General features: G+C 45.6%; 1 protein-coding gene and 1 pseudogene across 1 annotated transcript; both read right to left on the bottom strand.

Annotated features, from left to right (window-relative positions):
• Positions 1–383: 383 nt before the first annotated feature.
• On the bottom strand, positions 384–1735 carry LOC102860743 (annotated as a pseudogene).
• A 5621-nt stretch (positions 1736–7356) lies between these two features.
• On the bottom strand, positions 7357–18175 carry SLC34A2 (solute carrier family 34 (type II sodium/phosphate contransporter), member 2). The gene is given in 12 exon segments (XM_006899267.1): positions 7357–7905; positions 8561–8685; positions 8781–8897; positions 9710–9877; positions 10411–10531; positions 11383–11478; positions 12659–12854; positions 14225–14336; positions 15440–15583; positions 16402–16530; positions 17876–17991; positions 18081–18175. Coding segments are annotated over 12 exon segments (1968 nt in total).
• Between the last annotated feature and the right edge of the window lie 2049 nt (positions 18176–20224).

A 20224-nucleotide genomic window follows, 5' to 3' on the forward strand; every position in this document is an offset into this window, starting at 1 on the left:
GTCTCCAGACTGACATCAGTCCCTGACAGCAGACTTTCCCAATGCAATTCGTCTCTTGATTTCCTGGCTGCTGATACCAAGAGTGTTGATTGTGTAGCCAAGCAAACTAAAAACAATCTCAGTTGCTTTACTATCTATCATGATGCTGCCAGTTGGCCCAGTGGTAAGAATCTTTGTTTATTTTAATTTTTTTTTATTTTTAAAACAATGTTTTATTGACATTGGGTCATTTGGGAATAATTACCCACATTTATACATTAAGATATTTTACCTCATTGGAAAAAAAAGAGATAAACGTTATATTAGAGTCTTTTTAAACTTCGATGTGTCTGCTGCTGAGTTGAGTCAATGGTCAGCTCTTTGATGTAATATGGACTTCACTATTATAATTCATCAACAAAAGGTGTATGCCCTAAATTTCCACTTGCTGCCATTGACTTTTTGCTGGAAACAAACTTCGTTGCAGCATTTTTGATGTCGCTAGCGGTCACTGAGTCAGTCTGCTGAAGGACTGCGGTTGGTGGCACGTAAGAACCAGCAACTAGAGCCTGGAATCCGACTTCATTCAGAAAACCCTCGGAAGATTCCACCAACATTAGGTATCCAGCTTTCAGCTTGTTCTTGGCAGCTTGGACGGCTCTATCCGAAAGGTTTCCCTGAGCAATGGCTTTTACTTGGTCATAGGCAGCCTTGATGACATCTCCAGCAGCTGCAGCCTGTGAAATCGTGTAGATCCCCAAAAGCCGGGAATCTGAGTAGCTCGCATTAAAAGCAGACACATCAAATGGCTGGTTAATTCCCTTTGCAACAGCCTGGTAGAGGGAGCTGGTGGGGTTGCTGCCCCTCTTGACATGAGGTGTTGCGCTAAGCATGTGCTGAAGCATACTGAATGCATTCGCTTCCGGACTTCCTATGGCAGCGCTTTCTGCCACGAGAGCAGCATGGACCAGGCTGTCTCCGTTCTGCTCTCAAATTTCACCTCCACGATACACGGTCTTTGCCCCAGATAAACCTAAACCACCTCTCATGTTGAGAAACTGTTCAGCAACTTGCTTTAGCACAGGGTGACTCATACCAAGTCCAATCAAAGCCATTCTTGCACTTGTAAAGTGGTTCTGAACAAAGAAATGTAACTCCTCTGATGTCACCTTTCCAATCCTATAATCAGGAAAATATAAAGAATTAGCCAAGGCATTCCGGTAAGCTGCTGCATGTAAATTCTCAGTGACATGAGTCTGTAGATTCTGGAAAGCCACAGCTTTGTCAATCTTTACCTGAGACTGAAGAGCAGCTACGTCCCAGTGCTGTGGTGACATTGAGCAGGAACTCCATTAGAATATCACCATCATCCTGCAGGCCTTTCACAATGTAAGCCATGTGTTCCCTTGTTGTAGTGACACTTAAGCTACCACCAACTGCTTCAAGTCCACGAGTTATCTTGAAAGATGATGCTCCTTTTTTTGTCATTAAACTGGATGCAAGATGAAGCAGATGAGAGGTTCCCAAACTGTTGGAGTCCTCATTCCTAATGCCAGCTTTAATAAACAAGGCAATTCTTGAGGCGGGGGCATAGTTTTCCAGGGAGCCAATCACTAAACCATTTGGTAGTTTGGTAAACTCGAGGTCCTGAGGTGGAGGAAGCGCTCCTCCGGGGGCAGCTGCGGCTTTGACTCTGGGAGCAACTTTGAGGGAATAAAATCACGAGAGGGTTCCCGGCTCTGGTTAGCAGCTTCATGGCTCAAGATCGTCCCAACCCACAGTCACGGCCGGGTGACAGGAAAGCAAGATGGTGGCGGAAGACCGGAGTTTCCCCAGCTTTCCTTGTGAATAGTCTTTCCCATGCCCTCCTGTGGAAAGGGCCCCTCTATGAATCCTTGTTTTCTTGATGTTAAACTTCAATAATATTTAAGGCTGCAGTGTTTTACCTTATGAAGCAAGCACTTCACATCAAAGCATAGTGTCTTAAAACAACTACCTTCTTATTTGCTCAGTCTGGGTGGGTCAAAAATTGTATTGAACTTTTCTAAATAGTTTGTCTTTGGCCTCCCTTGCAATGAGAAAGGGACTGAATAGTGTAAGAGGACCTCACTTACATATCTGGGCATATGCTGAGTGGTGTCTAGATCTGTCAACCTCATATGGTCTCTTTTGCTTGAGATAGCTGGTTTCAGGTCTCAACAGGTGCAGATGTCCTGGTGGCCTAGTGGTAAGGCGTTGTACTGCCAACTCAAAGGCATACAGTTCAAATGCACCAGCTTCTCAAGAGAGAAAGATAGGCATTTTTCCTACCATGAGATTTACAACCTTGGAAAACCCACTGGAGGGTCAGCTATGAGTATATAGCTCTGATGGTATATAACAAAAAAAACAGCACAGTAGCAGAAAATAAAACCAATCTGGATTATGCAAATGACACAATCTTGTTTTTTAAAAGGTAAGAAGACTAGAAGCACTTGCTGCAGAGATCAAATATTACAACCTTCAATATGGATTGTATCTCAATATCAAGAAAACAAAAGTCCTCACCAGTGGACTATCAATAGACAGCAACATGATAGGATAAAAGATTGAAATTTCCATTAATTTCATGTTACGTGGATCTATAGTACCCATTGTATCAGAAGTTAAGAAATCAAAAGACATCTTACCCTGGGGAAGATCTACCGTCAAGGACTAATCTAAAGTGCTAAAGAGCAAGGATGTCAGCTTAAAGGCTAAGGTGCATCTGAACCAAGCCATGATCTTTTCAACTTCCTATACATCTGAAAGTTGAGCAATGAATAAGGGTGACAGAAGAATCAGTTTGATTTGTGATGTTGTCAAAGAGTACTGAATAACCCACAGGCTGCAAAAAAGACAAACAAATCTGTCTTGGCAGAAGTGCAACCAGGGTGCTCCTTACAGGCAAGGGTGGTGAAGCTTCCTCTCATATACTTTGAGGAAGTAGTTAAGAGGCATCAGTCATTAGAAGTCATCATACTGGGAAAGGTGGAGTTTCATAGAGAGAGAGGAAAATCCTCAGGACTTCAGTGTATCAGAGATGATGAGAATAATGCAGCATAGAGCAAGACTCAGATCTGTTGTTCACAGAGACACTATGAGCTGTGATCAACTCAACAACAGCTGGAAAAGGATCAGGAGTCAAATTTACAAAAGATATTAAAGTTGAGACTTGGACATCACTTGATGCCACATTTACTGCATTGAGTGGTCAAAGCAAGTCCCAAGGATTAAAAAATAGAGGAACTGACTCCTTATTTGATGACAGTAACTGCAAAGAGTGCTATGTCCATTTTTATCCTAAGACAGAATTTCAGCCCCTTTCCTCATTGATAAAACTCTAGATGTATGCTAAAAATCAGAGAAAAAACATAAAAGGGAGGATGATTTAGGAACAATGTATACAGTGGGTAATGGGAGTCCCCACTCTCTTTCCTTGACTCAACCACAAGTAACATGGCAGCCAAATCCATGCTCATCCCCTTTATCTTCTCAGATTACATCAGGGGGGAAAAACACAGCCTCCAGATATTGACATTTGGAAATTCCCTGTCTGATTACCTGCTCCCTTTTGATGACCACATGGCAAAGACTATCATTCCATGCACCCTACCCCTTCACACATGCTGCCTTCAGTCAGTTTCCAAGATGTCATGCATATGTGTAAATAAAAATCCAAGGATGACTTGAGGAAAAGGGGTAAAAATGCAAAAAGAAAACAAATAGACATGCATTGAGGGAGTAGAGAGAACAGAGTGAGAAAGAGAAAATATCCCAAAAATATAATTGAAGTCTTCAGAGACTTTAGAAAAGACACAAAGGACTTCCATTATGCTCTGGTTAAAAATAGAGGATAACTGAGACTATTCAGAAATAGTTGTGGAGAAACTGGAACCCTTATTCACTTTTGGTGGGAGTGTAATATGGTGCAACCCCTGTGGAAAGAAGTATGGCGCTTTCTCAAAAAGTTGCAAATAGAGATACCATTTGACCCAGCAGTTCCACTACTGGGAATATACCCTGAAGAGACCATAACTGACATCCAAGCAGATATATGCACACCCATGTTTATTGCAGCTTTGTTCACAATAGCAAGGAGTTGGAAACAACCTAAGTGTCCATCAACAAACGAATGGATAGAGAAGCTGTGGTATATTCGCACAATTGAATACTATGCTGCATTCAAAAACAAGGAACTCATGCAATATTATTCAAAATGGTTGACTCTGGAGAACAATATGCTGATTGAAATGTCCCAGTCACAAAAGGACAAATATTGCATGGTGCCACTGTTGTAGAACGGGACTGACCTTGGGGTTGGGGAGAGACTGAGTAAGATGAGTTCAAAAATGTATAATGCACTGAAACAGGGAGGGAGAGAACTGTTCAAAAGAGATGTGATTAGGTCATGACAGGAGTCTAGAGCGATGGCTACATGGTGGAGTGGACCTGGGGGAGGGTTTGTAAAACAATGAAAGAATTTTTTCTTTTACTTTTCCAAGAGGGTAGTGTTCTGGGGCTGGAGGGTGGGAGCCTTGGGACGGGACAAATGTGCAACAATGAATGGAAATCCAAAGCCTCTGTAAATTTTCATTGAAATTAATGATAAATTTAATTTTTTTTTAAAAAAAGAATTAAGTTAGAGTAAAGATGGCAATGGATTTATAACTGCTCAAGCTAATAACACTATATCGTGGCATGGAAGAGGAATGGGGAAATGTATCCACATTTACAACATTCCTCTTATAGGAACTGCATTGGAACATGTATCTCTGGATTGGAAATGATATTGTTAATACTTCTTCTAGCCTTAAGCTTAAAAGATTATAATGTTCAAAATTACTTTAAATTTGTTTAAATTTTTCCCTCTTTTAACAACTGGGATCTAGAGGGAAGAGAAAAGACCAGAGAATGGCCAAAATTATTGGGGCAGCTATTGCTGCCAGTTTAAGGCCTGTGTCAGGAAAAGGAAGTCTTACTAATATACAGTGCCACCCAAAGGTAATAAAGGAGGTCAGAATTGCTTCCGCTGTGGAAAGCTGGGCCACTTCAGTAGACAGTGTCACAGGTGAGAGCCACAGATCGGCAAGGGAGTAGAGAGGAAAATATTAAGGAATGGCCGACTTCAGTGCATGAAGGTATTCAGAAGGACTATAAGCCATTCATATATCTTTTTATGGCAAAGAAAACCTATAGTTAAGGCTAAGATTGTGAAGACAAGGTCAGACTTTGTAATCAGAGCGAGACAGCATCCCTCTTTCTACATCTTCTGAATCTAGCTTGAATTTCTGGCAGTTTCTGGGTGGTGTGAACTGTTACCTCATTGAGACACTAAGCAAAAACTTTGAGATTTTAGTCTCCTCAAGGTGTCTCAAAAGAAAGGTCTGCTGACCTGCTTTTGAAAAATCAGTCACTGAAATCCTACTCTGATACCCATCGGGTCACCACAAAATGATTCAACTCAACGTTAGCTGGTAATCATTTGGTGGTCTGGATTCTACTCTTGTATCTGCCTTTTTTTAAGTTGCATTGAAAACTGACATTGCACAATATAAAGATGAATTATCAAATTCAAGCTAATATATTTTAATATATATTTAGAATTACTTTTCATTTCCCTTTGAGTGGAAAACAAAAGCAACCTTGTCAAAAGTGTGGAAGGATAGGACTTTCGCTGTACTTTTTGAACAAACCCTCTCCCTGCCCCACACACACAGGTCTGTCAGTGGCCATGGGTTAGGTGGAACTTAATCTCACGTATGTTGAGGATAAAAGGGGCTAGTCCTTGGTGAAAGACCTTGTGTTATGAAAGCAAAATGGATTATTGACATACGGCTAAAAATGGACTCATGCACGTTGGCGATTTATGAGGATGGGGCAGGATGGTTTCGTTGCTCATAAGGCCACTGAGTCACAGTTGAATGGATGACATCAAATTTGTCAAGAAATGTGAAGGTGGCACAAGATAGGACAGGGGTGCAGATCTGTTGTTTTCTATGGGTTGTACTCAACTCGACAGCATCTTCATTCTTGTTCATTCTTTTGGCAGTCCATGGGATATTCAGCGCTTTCTCCAACACCCCAGTTCAAAAGCATCTTCAGTCATCCTTATTTTCCAGGTATCAGACACACAGCAAGTGTCTAAAAAGACCATGCCCTAAATCAGGTGCACCTTATTCCCCAAACTGACGTCACTGCTCCTGAATAATTGAGACCCCTTCCCAAAGTTTCTTGGTGCAATATCACCCACATCTCCTGACTGCTAGTACCAAGTATCTTGATTGTGGGGCCAAGTAAGATAAAATCGGTCTGGCATCTGAAAACTGTAGGACCAACAGTGGTGAGTAAAGTGAGGGAATGCCATCATTTTGGGAACTAAATCCAGGTTCCTATTTCCTGGTCCAGAGCTCTGGTGGCATGATGTTATGTGTTGCACTGTCAACCATAAGGCCAGAGGTTGGACTATCAGCTGCCACTCTGAAAGATTTTAAAGCTACTAAGGCAGCAATGCCCCAGCCTATGTTTAACGTATGTATTTACAAAGTGTGTGACACAGGAGAGGCATGTTGAAAAGACCGTGTCACAAAAATATACAAAGACACGTTTGCTTCCTTTCCTTTGCAGTCTCTGAAGAGCGCTATAACACACAGACCATTCTGGCAGTTTACCATATAAATTATGAAGTTGCTGTACGGGTGTGCAACTATAAATACATAGAGTATACGTGGCTCAGCTGGGGAGATGCTATCTACAAGGTAAAGGGCCAGGAGGGCACAGTTGGGTATCATTAACCTGTTAAGATGGTGATGTTGGGATGCGGAGGGTGATGTCTGTATCTGGTGGGGGAGCTCCCTTTTGACCCTCTGAACAGACCTGAATCCTGTCCTATTCTGGACCATCCTTACTGTCTCTGAAACATGTGAGCCCCTTGATGTAGTCGCCTGGTCGATGCATCCCTCAGGACATACCCACCCAATACCCACACCTGCGATCTTCTGGGCTGATAGAAGAGAGGCCTGGGACTGACTGTCCTTGAACCACCACTTAGATACAAATGAGTTTGACCACAGCAAAGACAGAGACAGATGTGGGTACATGCATGCGTTTATATGTAGAAATGGACATTGTGACTTACACATCTATGGAAAGTTCCCATACATTCATTCTCCCTTGGCAGGTTTTTGGTGTTTTTGTTTTTGTGTTTTTATTTTCTGAAACCACCATGCATGCATGGGGTGTACCGGGCTAAGGGGAGATGAACAGCCCGATGTCATCTCTGTGCCTTGGTGAAAGGCCTCCGACAGGGTGTAGTACTCGGAAGGCCTCTCCACACACCTCTCTACAAGGCGTGATATGTTATGTTGTTTTTACCACTTTAGGTTTGTTGTCAATGACCTTCATGACGGCGGTGACCGTGGCGTCCTCTGCATCATCCTTACAGCACTTGCTGCAGAGGCAGCAGCCCGGACAGCACAGGCGGCAGCACACGCGGCACAAGGAGCAGCAGCAGCAGCACTGTTGGTAGCAGCTGGTGAGCTGGGTGACCACGCTGTCCCAGGGCTTCAGCGAGCGCATGCAGAGTGGCAGGAAGGCCCAGGTCTGCAGCTTGATGGGCAGCACGTGAGGGCAGCGCACCTGAAGGACCCGGAGCAAGACCACCAGGAGCAGCAGCAAGACGATGGGCACACCCACACCCATCAGCACTGGCCAGCCCAGCAGGGACAGGCTGAACACGGTCAGTGGGAACAGGAAGAAGAAGACGACCAGGTAGAAGATGGCGAACCAACGGTATTTGGAGCAGGTGTTGCCCAGAGCCTTGGCCAGGAGGATGGGCAGGCGGGTGACCGGGATCGGGTACCACATCAAGATGCCACAGATGTTGAAGAAGAAGTGGCACAGGGCGATCTGAAACACAAGGGTTGGGCAAGTGAACTTGCAGGTCTGTTGTATGGTTGAAATCGGGAGGGGGGGGAGCAAAAGGCCACCCTGTCAGGAAGGGAGGCAAACTTACTAAAAAAGATGCCCCCGTGAAATGGAATCTACCCCATTTGATGAGGGGAACAGAGGCACCATCACAAGACAAAGCTAAGTTTCCAAAGCCTGACTCCTCCCCCAGCATAAAATTTTTATTTTAATTGTGATTGTAATGAAAGTTTACAGAAAAGTTTCATTCCTTCACTGTTGCACATTTGTACCTTCCTTTCTCCTTCTCTTTCCCCTCCTTCTCCCACTTTCATTGTTGGTTTGCTTTTAATATTCGTTATTACACAACTACCTCCCTTCTCTCAGTCCTCTTTGCAATGTACCTCTTATTCTGGGCTATTGTTGTACCTATAATACCTCATCACATATGCCTATTATACAGTTCTTTCCTTCATCTATGCCAGTGCAATGTTCATTCTGTTCACACTTAATCCTGTTCTCCCAAAGTCTGACTTAGAAACCACGAGCTTATAAGACTAACGGATGCACAGGGTTATAACCCTGCCCTCCCCACCCCCAACCCTCCCACTTCCTCCCTTGCTCCGCCCAGCCCTTGCTCCATGCAGCTTGTCCTGACCTGGATGGAACTCTTGAAACTCTTCCCTGGGCTGGCTAAGGCGGCCAGGATGGCAGTGGTGGTCGTGCCAATGTTGGCTCCGAGAGTGAGTGGGTACGCCCTCTCAATGCTTATCACTCCGATGCCTGGGGAGAACACAAATAGATAACCTCAGTCCCAAGAAAGGATGGAAGATGGCAATGACAGCTGAAGGGAGAAGAGGAGGAGAGGAAGAACTCACCAATCAGCGGGGTCAGGGCAGATGTGAACACGGAGCTGCTCTGCACAATGAAGGTCATGGCTGCCCCCACCAGGATGGCCAGGTAGCCAGCTAGCCAGGTAAAGGGGTAGGAGAAATCTGGAAGACAGAAGGGAAAACAGGTCTTTTCACATCCTCTTAGGAAAAGTGCCGTGTGGAGGGTGCACTGGTGATCCAGGGAAGCTAGTCGAGGGATTTAGGTTGAGAAGACCACCTCTCCACCATGCCATGTCACTTTCTGATTATACTCCATTTACATGAAGTGGGCGGCTTGTTATGACAGTTATGACAAACACCCTTCCATAAATTGCTTGCTGCACTTTCAATCACTCTCTCTCCAGCCTTCTCTCCCGTTACTTCAATTCCAACCTTTGTGTTCACCCGCAGGAGAATGGAGAACATGTGGCAGCATAAGACAAACCCACCAAGTGAACCCTCCACACCACTCCTGTAAGATCAGGGCCCTCCACTCAGGAAGGTTCCCTGCATCACCTAATCTATCCATGGCAACACAGGAGAGTTTTCTGGTCTGCACTCTTTCACCAAGTGGTGATGGCATTGAAATCACAAGCTCCTCCTGGCCAGTTGTCTCACTGGCTGCTTCTAGATGCTGATGTATTTATCCAGCACATCTCCTCAAGAGTAATGAAAGTGAGGGCCAAGTGGGCACTTATTTACTTTTTAGGGTCCCAGTGGACCCAGTAAAGGCTTGCTCACATAGAAACCCAGCCAGGAAAGAGCACATGGGTCTCTGTGCCTGCTCCCAAGGTCCACTCCCAAGGAAAAGTTTAAGAGGTACTAGCATGCTAATGTAATTACTTAAAGCCATGAAGATGGTAATACTCAATGGGAATCAAGATCCTGTTAAGGGAGGGCCCAAGAAATCCCAGGATGGGAGTCGGAAAGCCTACCAGTGTTGATGGTTTTCTTGATGACAAAGGCAACCTTCCCCTTGAGCACAGAGTTGAGAACCTTGACAATCATGACCAGGCAAGTACATAAGACGATCAAGGAGATTATCAGCAGGATGGTGCCAATGACATAATCCGGGAGGTGGAAATCCACAAAGATGTGATGACCTGCAGAGATCACAACAAACAGAAAACTTTTGTCAGGAGGACAGAAATCACTCATGGCTGCATGCTGACATTCATTCAATGCCCCTCATAGCAATATAAGTTGTTGGCTTCAACACATGACAGCATAGAAATAAAGACCCTATTTTCAGTTTCCATTGGAGCTAAGTCTGGCTGCAAGGTCATGTTGTAGTGAGTGAGAAAATAATGTGACATATGCATGCCTAGGCAGGCTTTCTAATTATCATGGAATCTAGACTTTCCAGAGCCATGGAACCTGGATCAACACCCCTTAAACTATTTTAACTATAGCTAATAGCTAAATAGTTATATAGTTAGCAGTATAATAGTATAAATAGTTGGCAGGAGTCCAAGGTTTCAAGTTTCAGTTTTGTCCCTTTTCACTAAACTCACCAAGTCCCAACACATTTAAAGAAGCTTACTGCCCTTCCTTTCATTTACCTGCTCCACAGAGCTAGGAAACACTGGCTAGCCTGACAGTCTCAGCGGCCAATGCCCTGCTGAGTTGCACTCACATTTGTCAATGTTCTGTTTGAAGGTCACGTTGGTGGTCGTCCAGTGTTGGAGGCCATCCGAGAAACAGAGGTCAGTGGATGTGCAGTTCTCAGGCGAGGGGACGGTGACATTCATCTGAGTCTAGACAGAAGACATAAGACATTGTGAGATCCCTAACATTCACTTTTGGTGAGGAAAGGTAGAGAACCAGGGAGACATTGTACAAGTTCACTTTTATTGCTTGTTTCATGAACTTGCTGTTGTCACGTCAAAGGTGCCATGTTATAAATGTTGGTAGGTGCCATCCAGTCCACTACAACTCATAGCAACCCTATAAATAATGGATCTGAGCCTTGCCTGATCCGGTGCCATCCTCATAAGCTCTGATATACTTGAGCCCATTGTTACAGTTACAAATACAAGGTAAGATTTTGAGCCTTGATGAAATCATCTCATTGAAGCTAGCTGATTTCTCCTGCTTTAGTTGCTACTTTAGCCTTATTTGTAATGTCCTAGAACCAAATTGGGACAGGTAAAACAGCCTTTCTATCTACCTCCTGTATTTTTCCCCCATCTCCAGTCTTGATGTTGCTATTAGTCACCAATGACTCATATCAAACCTATGTCCTGACCTGCACCCTGCTCACCAGATCTGCCTTGCTCCAGGCCGTTATAATCTCAAAAGTTACAGCATTTCAAAAACACCCATGTGCCATGAGCCACAGGCAAGGACAAGTCATATATAGCCCTGTCGCAAAGCAGGGTCACCAGGTTCATCGGATATAGTGGGGCCAGCACCCGAAGGTGATGAGCGTGTTTCCATTTGTCACTCGATAACGGGATCAGAGGTGCAACTCCTGTCTGTCCCATCTATCTCTTTGCCTGGTCAAACCAGCCCAGCCAATACCTGATACTTTTCAGGTATTAATTCTGGTCTATTCTCCCATCCCCTCTGGTTTGAATAAATGCCTCCAGCAGTCTTAGAAACGTACCACATTGGTGAGAGTCTTGCACCAGATCTTGACCAGACTCTTGTTGTAGGCAGCTTCATCATTCATTGCAATATTGTGGATCACGTTCTTATCCAACTGAGAAAGGCAATCATAAAAAGAGGAGGTTGCGGTTAGTAAGGTTCTGAGGATATTAACTTACTGATCCTGCATCTCCTGGGTGGGGCCCAGTGCCTACAGGATAGCTGGCTGAGATAAATGCACAACTGCTGAATGATTTGTGTGAACCAGTGGAGTGTGTTGAGGGCTGGATGAGTACATGATAGGGCAAGGCCCCAGGAAAAATCCCCGAAGACTAATTTCATTTAAGTAACATGAAAAAGATTCTACTGAGGCATCAGTGGTTCAATGGTAGAATGCTTTCCCATACTAAAGAACACGGTTTGATTTCCACGTAATTCACCTGTGCAGCCACTGTCTACCTAGGTTTTCATGTTGCACTTTTGGTGTAAGATGGACAAGGAAGTTCTGGTAGTCTATTTGCAAATATCTCAAATTCTAAATCATTGCCATCAAGTCGGAACTAACTGACCCGTATCTGAGCCTCCAGGGGCTTTTCAGAGGCTGTAAATCACAGGAGAAGAGGCTGCCCATCTTTCTCCTGTGGACCAGTTGGTGGATTCCAACTGTCTACTTTCAGGTTGGCAGTGCAACTCTTTATTCACCAAGTAAAGAGTCACAGGAGTTGTTCCCAAAATGCATGAAGTAACTGTGAGTCTGTGGCCCCCAGACAATTGCAGCTAACAACTAGTGACAGAGGGTTGAGTCCACTTGTGGCTAGCCCACAGCTCTTAGGGCAAACTAATACATTCAAGCCCACCTGCAGGTACTTCAAAGGAAAGCTTAGCAATTGTCTTGACAGTTTCTACATGACTTGACTGCTGATTTTGATTTGGTTTGGCTTTCTAAGTCTTCACTAATAGCATGTCCTTTGCTAGTACCTCCAGATACTTACAAGGAAGGTCAGTTCCTTTGGGAATGTAACTTTTTTCACTTTTTTTACCTTATTTTTTAAAAAACACCAAAAATCCAAACTGAAAGCATTTCTCCCCCCCTCAGAATAAAGATGATAGAAGTGTAAAAGTTAAGAAGAGCTAATTACTTTTCCTTGGGTCTCCCCCCCTAAAGTCCCACCTCCCTTGGAGAGGAGTGGGTAGAGTTCACAGGCATATGCCCATCCCTTCACTTGATTTCACTAAGTTCATGGTTAGGGCTGAGGGCAAGCGTCTCTGCCACTCTGAAGGGAGGCCCCTCTTACCTGGATAATGAAATTTGTCAAGGGGGCTGTAATGACTTTCAGAAATTCTGGGTTTTCCTCTCCATTCCTGAAGGGGAAGGAGTGGACCACAAAACTGGTGAGGCGCTCCAGGAAATGGGTGACAGACTCGATGGGCAGGATCACCAGTACGGAGAGACAGTTGAAGAAATCGTGGATGATGGCCCCCGCAAAAGCCCTACAAACCAGAAGCCAGATTAGTCAAAAGCAAGTGTGCACCATCTTGGAGGTCATTGCTAGTATTGTCATTGCTACCATCCACAGGACTATAAATGTACACGTGTCTCTCATCTTCATACTTTAAAAAGCCCCGCAGTGGGTGCGATTACTTTATTAACATTTAACACCAACCAAAGTAAGAACAAAACTGCTTTGGAGAATTGCACATGAGTAGTCTTCATAGGAAAGACATCTGAACCACTCTGAGAAGGCCCATAAGTTATCCCTGATAGATCTCATGTTTTCCTATCTCAAAGCAAAGGCTATCTGGAGTAAAAAATTAGTGGAAATTAGAAAGGATCCGGGATTTAATGAGAGAGGGGAAGCCCTGGATTAAGACCCCACCAAGGAAGCTACACTGAAACATGAAAGTCACACGGTTCAAATCCACCAGCAGCTCTGAGGAGAAAGGTAGGCAATCTCCTCCTGTCTAGTTATCTGCCTCTAAAAATCTGCTGGAGGGTCAGCTTCAACTCGATGACCCGCAGTGAAGTCACTTTGAACTTCACTCCACATTCACAGATGGACATAGAAATTGGTTGAACTATTGGTGTATATTCTGTGTTAATTTTGATGACAAAAGGACTAAAAGCACCAATCAGGACACTAACTGGGACTGAGAAAGTTCTCCAAGATTTGGATGGTGATGAGGATACACGTCTCTGGTCCCACTCAGTGACTTGGGCTCAAGTATGAGATACAGTGTATGTCTTTTGCAGTTTCCCTAACCCTCCCAGAGTTAATGCCATGACAGTAACACCATTGTACTCCAGGTCGGCTCTGCTCATGGCTCTTCATGTATATTTTATTAAGCTCTGATAAAATCCCATCACCAGTTAGACTCCAAAATATGCTCAATTTCCACATTAAATATTTTGGATGAAAATTTGAGCTCCTTTGGCCTGTATTCAGAATTCCCTATGCACACATCCGATGCAGCCACAAAAGCTCTCTTTTGCCTTTTATAGTCATGAAAGCAAAGAATGAAAACAAAAAGTGGCAAGGCTGGCCCAAAACGGTTGTTATAATTACTTCAACCTACAAGGGACCTTGCCTGGCATGCCACACAGCAGGCATTCTTAGAGCTGAACCTGGAAGCCTCTCTGCTCGCTAAGCACATCTTGCTAAACATCCATAGGTGATTATACATAAACATCCATAGGTCAGTAACAGAGAGACTTCTTAGCCACGCTGTGTAGATAAGGATGTTGACATCCAGGGCTATTGTTAGTTCTAAGTGACCTCAACTCCCAGTAATATGTTTCTGTAAATGAATACAATCCCTAAACACAAGTCCCAATGGGCAAAGACTGAGTGGGAGCCCCCTACCTCCGGAATTCGTTCCGGTCTCCAGCTTGCAAGAGCGCCACGAGGGTGTTGGTGATGGAGGTTCCGATGTTGGCGCCCATGATGATGGGGATGGCGGCACGCACGGTCAACACTGCGAGGAGGAGTGAGAAAGTTCAGAAAGAGGGAGGTGGTGGTTCAGGGGGTAGAAAGCTCCCCTTCCATGCTGTTCCATGACAGCTCCCCATGGTGCTGTCGAGTATGACTCATACCGACCCTAGGAACAGATCCGACCCCTGCAGTCACTGTGTCGAGCCACCTGGTTGAGGGTCTTCCTCTCTTTTACTGTCCACCCCCCACCTTTCCAAGCATGGAAGTGGCTGTCACTCTCCAGTGTCTCTCCTAGCAACACGCCCTAAATATGTGAGATGAAGCTTTATCATCTTTGTCTCTGGCAGCCCCTGTTCCAGGACATAACTGTTTTTATTTCTGGCAGCCTACGAGCTCTTCAGTACTCTCCTTCCATGTGGGTGATCTGAATTAAGTCCCCAGAGTCAGAATGGAGGAGATGGTGAGGACAGTGCAGTTGAGGGCAAGGTCACTGTCAGGGGCTGCAGGGCCACCCTGTTGCTTATGTGATGTTGCACCCTGGAGTCTGAACCAACTCATAGCTGACCCTCGAGTGGGTCTTCAGAGGCAGTGAATTGCACAGCAGAAGACTGCCTATCTTTCTCTCAAGTAGCTAGTGGCTTTCAATGGCCAGCCTTTGGGCTAATAGCACAACTTTCGCCTCAAGTCACCAGAGCTCGCTACGGTCCCGATGAGTGATAGACAACTCTGTAGCTCTGAGCAGCAGCTGCAAGTGAATTTTCTACAGTGGTTTCTACAAAGGTTTCACGTGGCTACTGAACAATCAAAAGGTAGCCATTGCAGGTGGGGAATATTTTACACTTAAATTCGTTTTTTAAAATGTAAAAGATGCTTGTGGCTGGCAGCAATTGAATTTTGCATAGAATTTATAGCCAAATCCTCAAGCACGAGGGCAGTCTGACTCATTAAAAAGGAGACAGGAGGGTTTTCTGAGATCAGATGTGGAGCACATCCTAGATAGACAAAGACAAGGGCTACATATTTAAAGAATACATAAGATATAAATACCAGGCTTTCCAGATGTGCAGGGAAACGTCTGTAAGATGGGTTCCCAGAAACACAATCCCCAGTTTTTAGAGACAGGGGCTCACGGATCCCCAGACTCACGTGAGGAGGCCACCATGCTGACAGCGATGGATGTGGTGGTGCTGGAGCTCTGCACGATGACGGTCACCAGCACCCCGATCATCAGCCCGGCCACGGGGTTGGACAGCAGAGAATTATTACTGAAGAACTTCCCGGCTGTCTTTCCTGGAAACAAACACAACCACATGAGAATTGGTTCACAGGAGCTGGGTCACAGGGGGCTCCACGCCAGGCTGGCTAGCTATAGGCTCGGGGAGCCCAGTCTCCCTCCCTGTGAACTCCATGCTTCTACCTGATGCTGATCAGCCTCCAGAAGAAACCTAAGCTCCTGCGTGTCCTCTTGTCACCCCTTCTGACTTAGCTCCCCACCCACCAGCATCATCTCCATCACTCATCCTTTAACCAGAGGATTTGGACACCCTCAGCAAACTCGCCTCTAGCTTTCTCTGATCACATCCATTCTCTACTTGGTTGAGGGAGGGAATGCTGGGGGGCCTACTTCCTAATTCCTCTTCTGTGTCTCTGTAACAGTCCAACTCAGAGGATTCCTTTCCTCAGAGAGACTCTTCATCTTACTCCAGCCCCAGTTCATCATATAAACCTATTGGTGAATGTCCTTGGCTGATAACCAAAGATTTTGAGCCCACCAGCAGCTTGATGGCAAAAGGATAAAGCAGTCTGCTTTACAGACTTGAAATTCATAGACTTGTGGAAGTTGAGTTCCTCCAAGACCATCAAGCCCATAAAGAAAACTGAGGCAGAGAAAGATAGTGTGATGTCTCTAAGATCACACAGGGCAGAGTGAAGACATCCACTGATGGACCAGGGACCAGAAGTGTTGGCCACCAATATCGTGCTCTGCAACGAGTGTACCTTGCCCCCAAGAAGGGAGAACAAGGGATGTCAAGCAAGGAGTGATCTTCAGTATCTCGTTCCTTCTGAACCCAATTCAGTGAGACCCCCCCATCCACTTCCCTCCTTACCTCCAAGCAGCTGGAAGGCACTGCTGAGAATGTCCAAGGAGCACACGAACATGTAGAGAAATCCCAGAAGGAGAATGAACTTTCCAATCCCTTGAAATACACAGAGGATCTTCCCTTTGGTATCTCTCTCTGGGTTAAAACAAAAGAAAAACACCAAGGCTGTTACTCTCTGAAAGACTGAGGTTTCTGCAGATTCCTAAGTGGTTGGGTGATGGTTCTTTCAAAAAGAATCAAACCTCTGATAAAGTGTCTCTGATGGAGCAGGAGGCTACATTCAACCTGGAGTAAAGCACGCTCCATACCCAGCTGACCAGCACTGGCTGAGTGAGGCAGACAGGAACACCTCGCATCTACTAAGTGCTGGATCAGAGATAATGGCACAGGGAGCATTGGCTAGAATGTGGCTTGATGGGAGCAACCATGGAGGACCTGCCTGGAGGCCCTCGTCCCGTGCTGGGAGGATCCATCATCTCCAGTTAATTGTAAAGGGGTGTGTGTGTGTGTGTGTGTGTGTGTGTGTGTGTGTGTTCCCTCCCTCAGCACCCTCCCATCGTCTCTCAAGGCCTTGCCTCAGTAGTATCTACAGGCTTATTTTAACAACTCTCAGGGAGAAAGATGGACTGTTTCCACCTGTAAAGACACACAGCTTCCGGATGCAGGATCACTAAGAATGAAAACAGCAGAGGGTTTGGATTTACTTCTTCTGGATTCCGAACTTCCCTGCCTCCATTCTCTCTCTTCTTCCTCATCTGAGTTTCCCTCTCTCCCAGGGCCACAGACATGGCCTGTGCCCTGTAGAGGGCACAGCAATGCAGCATTATTTGCCCCTTAGCTATCCTGATTGCACAGGCCTGTGTTCAATTTTATCTTCTGGCAAAGGTGCCAGGAATCAAGGTCCCCCTTCTGCAGGTTCAAGGTCATGCCGGGCTTGAAGCATGTGGACGAGGTGTCTCCATGAGATCTGAGGTCTGAGTTTTCCATGGAGGTTGAACACATTCCTGACTCTTCCTGATGCTAACTCAGGGATTTTATGAGCTCACTATGCCCACAGCACCCTAACAGTACCCAGAGTGTGTTTGGCATGCAGTGATCCTGCCATAACCCCAGTGTTGCATGATAAATTTGCAGGAACAAAGGTGCCCCTAACAACATGCTGGCAGTCAGGCAGCATCCTTGGCAGGACTTTAGAGAAGGGATGGACATTGGCACAGTTCTTACAGAATTGTACTCTTAACTCAAAGGCAGTATCACTTCAGTGGTTCAGTGGTTCGAAACCACATGCAGCTCCGCAGGACAAAGACAGTCTCCTCCCGTGCGATTTACAGCCTTGGAAACCTGCTCAAGAGTCAGCTATGGGTTGGTTCCAACTAAATGGCAGTGAATGGGTGAATGAGTAACACCGGTAATGACAATGCTCATGACAGCCTGTCCCTGTCCCATCCCGTCCTCTTAAACGAGAAGTCCTTATTTCTACCTGACCACTTGATGCCTGTGTCCTTGAGGGCGGGCAGTTCCCAGGGGTCTTCCACCTCTGCAGGCTCTTCCAGAGTCTTGGAGCAGGAAATCGGAATTTCTACCTGGAGGGTATCTGTCCAAATAAGACATGGGAGTCAGACCTGACCCTCCTGGTATCGCCCCGCTCCCCACCCCCAAAGAGGAACCCAGTCCCCAAGGTGAATAATCCCTACTCACTTTTGCTGGTCTCAGTCTGCTGACTTGAGGCCTCTTCAATGGGGTTTGGCTGGGCATTTTGTAACTCAGGCAAAGGAGCCATTACCTGTGGATGGAAAAAGAAAGCTTAAAGAAGTGGACACTGAAAGGAGACAGGTACAGGGAAGGCCAGTCAAGGCCCAGGCTCTGTGATGGTGAGAAGCATTGGCTGTGATGCTCAGCCTTCATTGTAGGGAGGAGAAGATGTATGGAAGGCATCTTGTTGGTAGGCATGGAGTTTGGAATCTCCAGTACCATGTTTTGTTGCTTGGTATCCTCCTTCACGAGGCTGCCTCTAAATCAAAGCACTTCTTCCTATAAACTCGACCTCAGTCTCAAATGTCGACCCTTGCAAATACACACCCGCGTGTTTGCTCCGATAAACTCACAATATGCCCCAAGTCCTCACAATCTAACAATGGGTTGATTCTCACATCCAAGTAGGTCTGTTTTTAAACCTGCTGCATTCCTGGCTATAAGGGGTAACCTTTAAAAAGCAAGGCTATCGAACTGGAGGGGGAGGGGTGGGCAGGGAGAAAAGTGCAACAGTGAATGAATGGAAATAAAAAAAGCAAGGATATCCCTTCAAAGTCCAAGATGCAACTGACCCAAGTCATGGTATTTTCAATTGCTTCACATGTATGGGGAAGGATTGTAGTCTTTGAATCATGGTGTTAGTGAATCTATAATAGACTACAAAAAATGGCACCTAACATTTCTTCCCCTTGGTTTAATTTTCTTTCCTGCCTCCTTCTATTTTTATATTTCTTCTACGAACTTTCAGCTAGTAATGACACACCACAAAAACGGTTTGCTCTCAATTTTTAATTTAAAATTTAACTGGTTCATCCTTTAAGGAGCTGGGGGAGGGGGGCAATAGTGCTTAGTCACTAACCAAAAGGTCAGAGGTTTGAGCTCAACAGCTGCCCTGTGGGAGACAGATCGAATTCCACACAGAAATGCAGGCTGTCTGCTCTGGGTGGGGCCTGGCTGGCTTCCTGTGCCTCTCAAACCCCAGCAGTCAACATCACCTGGACATCATTGGAGACAAGGCAAATGCCTACTCCTGCCTTCTCCTCACAAGCCTCCTTTCCCTTTGCTTTTTTAACCATTGCTCTTTGCCGGTTTCCCTTTTACAAACACCTCCCTGATAACTTTCACTGTCCCACACTCTTCTACAATCTACCCCATTGCCGTCTGCTAGGAGATCACCACGCTAAACACAGTTATTCATTATTAGTGCTGCCAAGGTCCACACACCTCTAGAAGGCTTGTGATTCTTGGCCCTGACCAACTGACCCCGTCCAGCAAGCGTGGAGCAGCAGGCCCTCCCCTCATCCTGAGACCAGGAAGTGGGAAAATGTAGGGCACCTGGCATCTGGGCCAGGTGAGGGCAGCACAGGGCAGGATGCTGGCAGCTGCCCTTGGCATCAGCACAGGGATATCATTCACTTGGTCCTTCTGACAGCAAAGGCCAGCTGCACAGCCTTGAGGTGAAGAGGGAAGCTTGAGCCAGCTCCCCCAAATTCAGCCTCAGGACTGGGGAGTTGTAAGAGGGGGGGTCAGGGAGCCCCCAAGCCCTCGAGCTTCCTCACCTCTGCTAGGCATGTGGTGAGAACGACTCACGTGACCCTTGGCCAGTATCTAAAAAATGGGGATGTTATCGTCCCCTGGCTCCCGCAACATGGGGATTAAGTACCAGGGAAATATTTAGCACTGAATCTTGTGTAATGAATGAAAGAATCACATCATGGACAAACCACACAGGGTCAGAGAAAGAGACGGCAACCAACACAGGGGCTATAGCAATGGGCTCAAGTGTTATCAGACACAAGGATGCAGAATAGGGAACGTTTAATGTTATGTCAATGACAAGTTATGTCAGAGATAAGGATGCTGAATAGGACACATTTCAGAGCTGTTCATAAGGTCACCATGCATCATGCTCAACTTGACAGCACATAATAACAGACACTAGATGACCCTCTCTCCTTGTATGTGATGGACCCAAATGGACAGAAGAGTAAAGAGTCTGGGGACAGGGGTTGCCCTATGATGTTTTCATGGCCTCACTAAATGGCATATCAAGGAAGCTGTGTACAGATCCACAGTA

The sequence above is a fragment of the Elephantulus edwardii genome, unplaced genomic scaffold (genome assembly GCF_000299155.1).
Source record: "Elephantulus edwardii isolate Elephantulus edwardi_28Jun2011 unplaced genomic scaffold, EleEdw1.0 scaffold00250, whole genome shotgun sequence".
Lineage (NCBI taxonomy): Eukaryota > Metazoa > Chordata > Mammalia > Macroscelidea > Macroscelididae > Elephantulus > Elephantulus edwardii.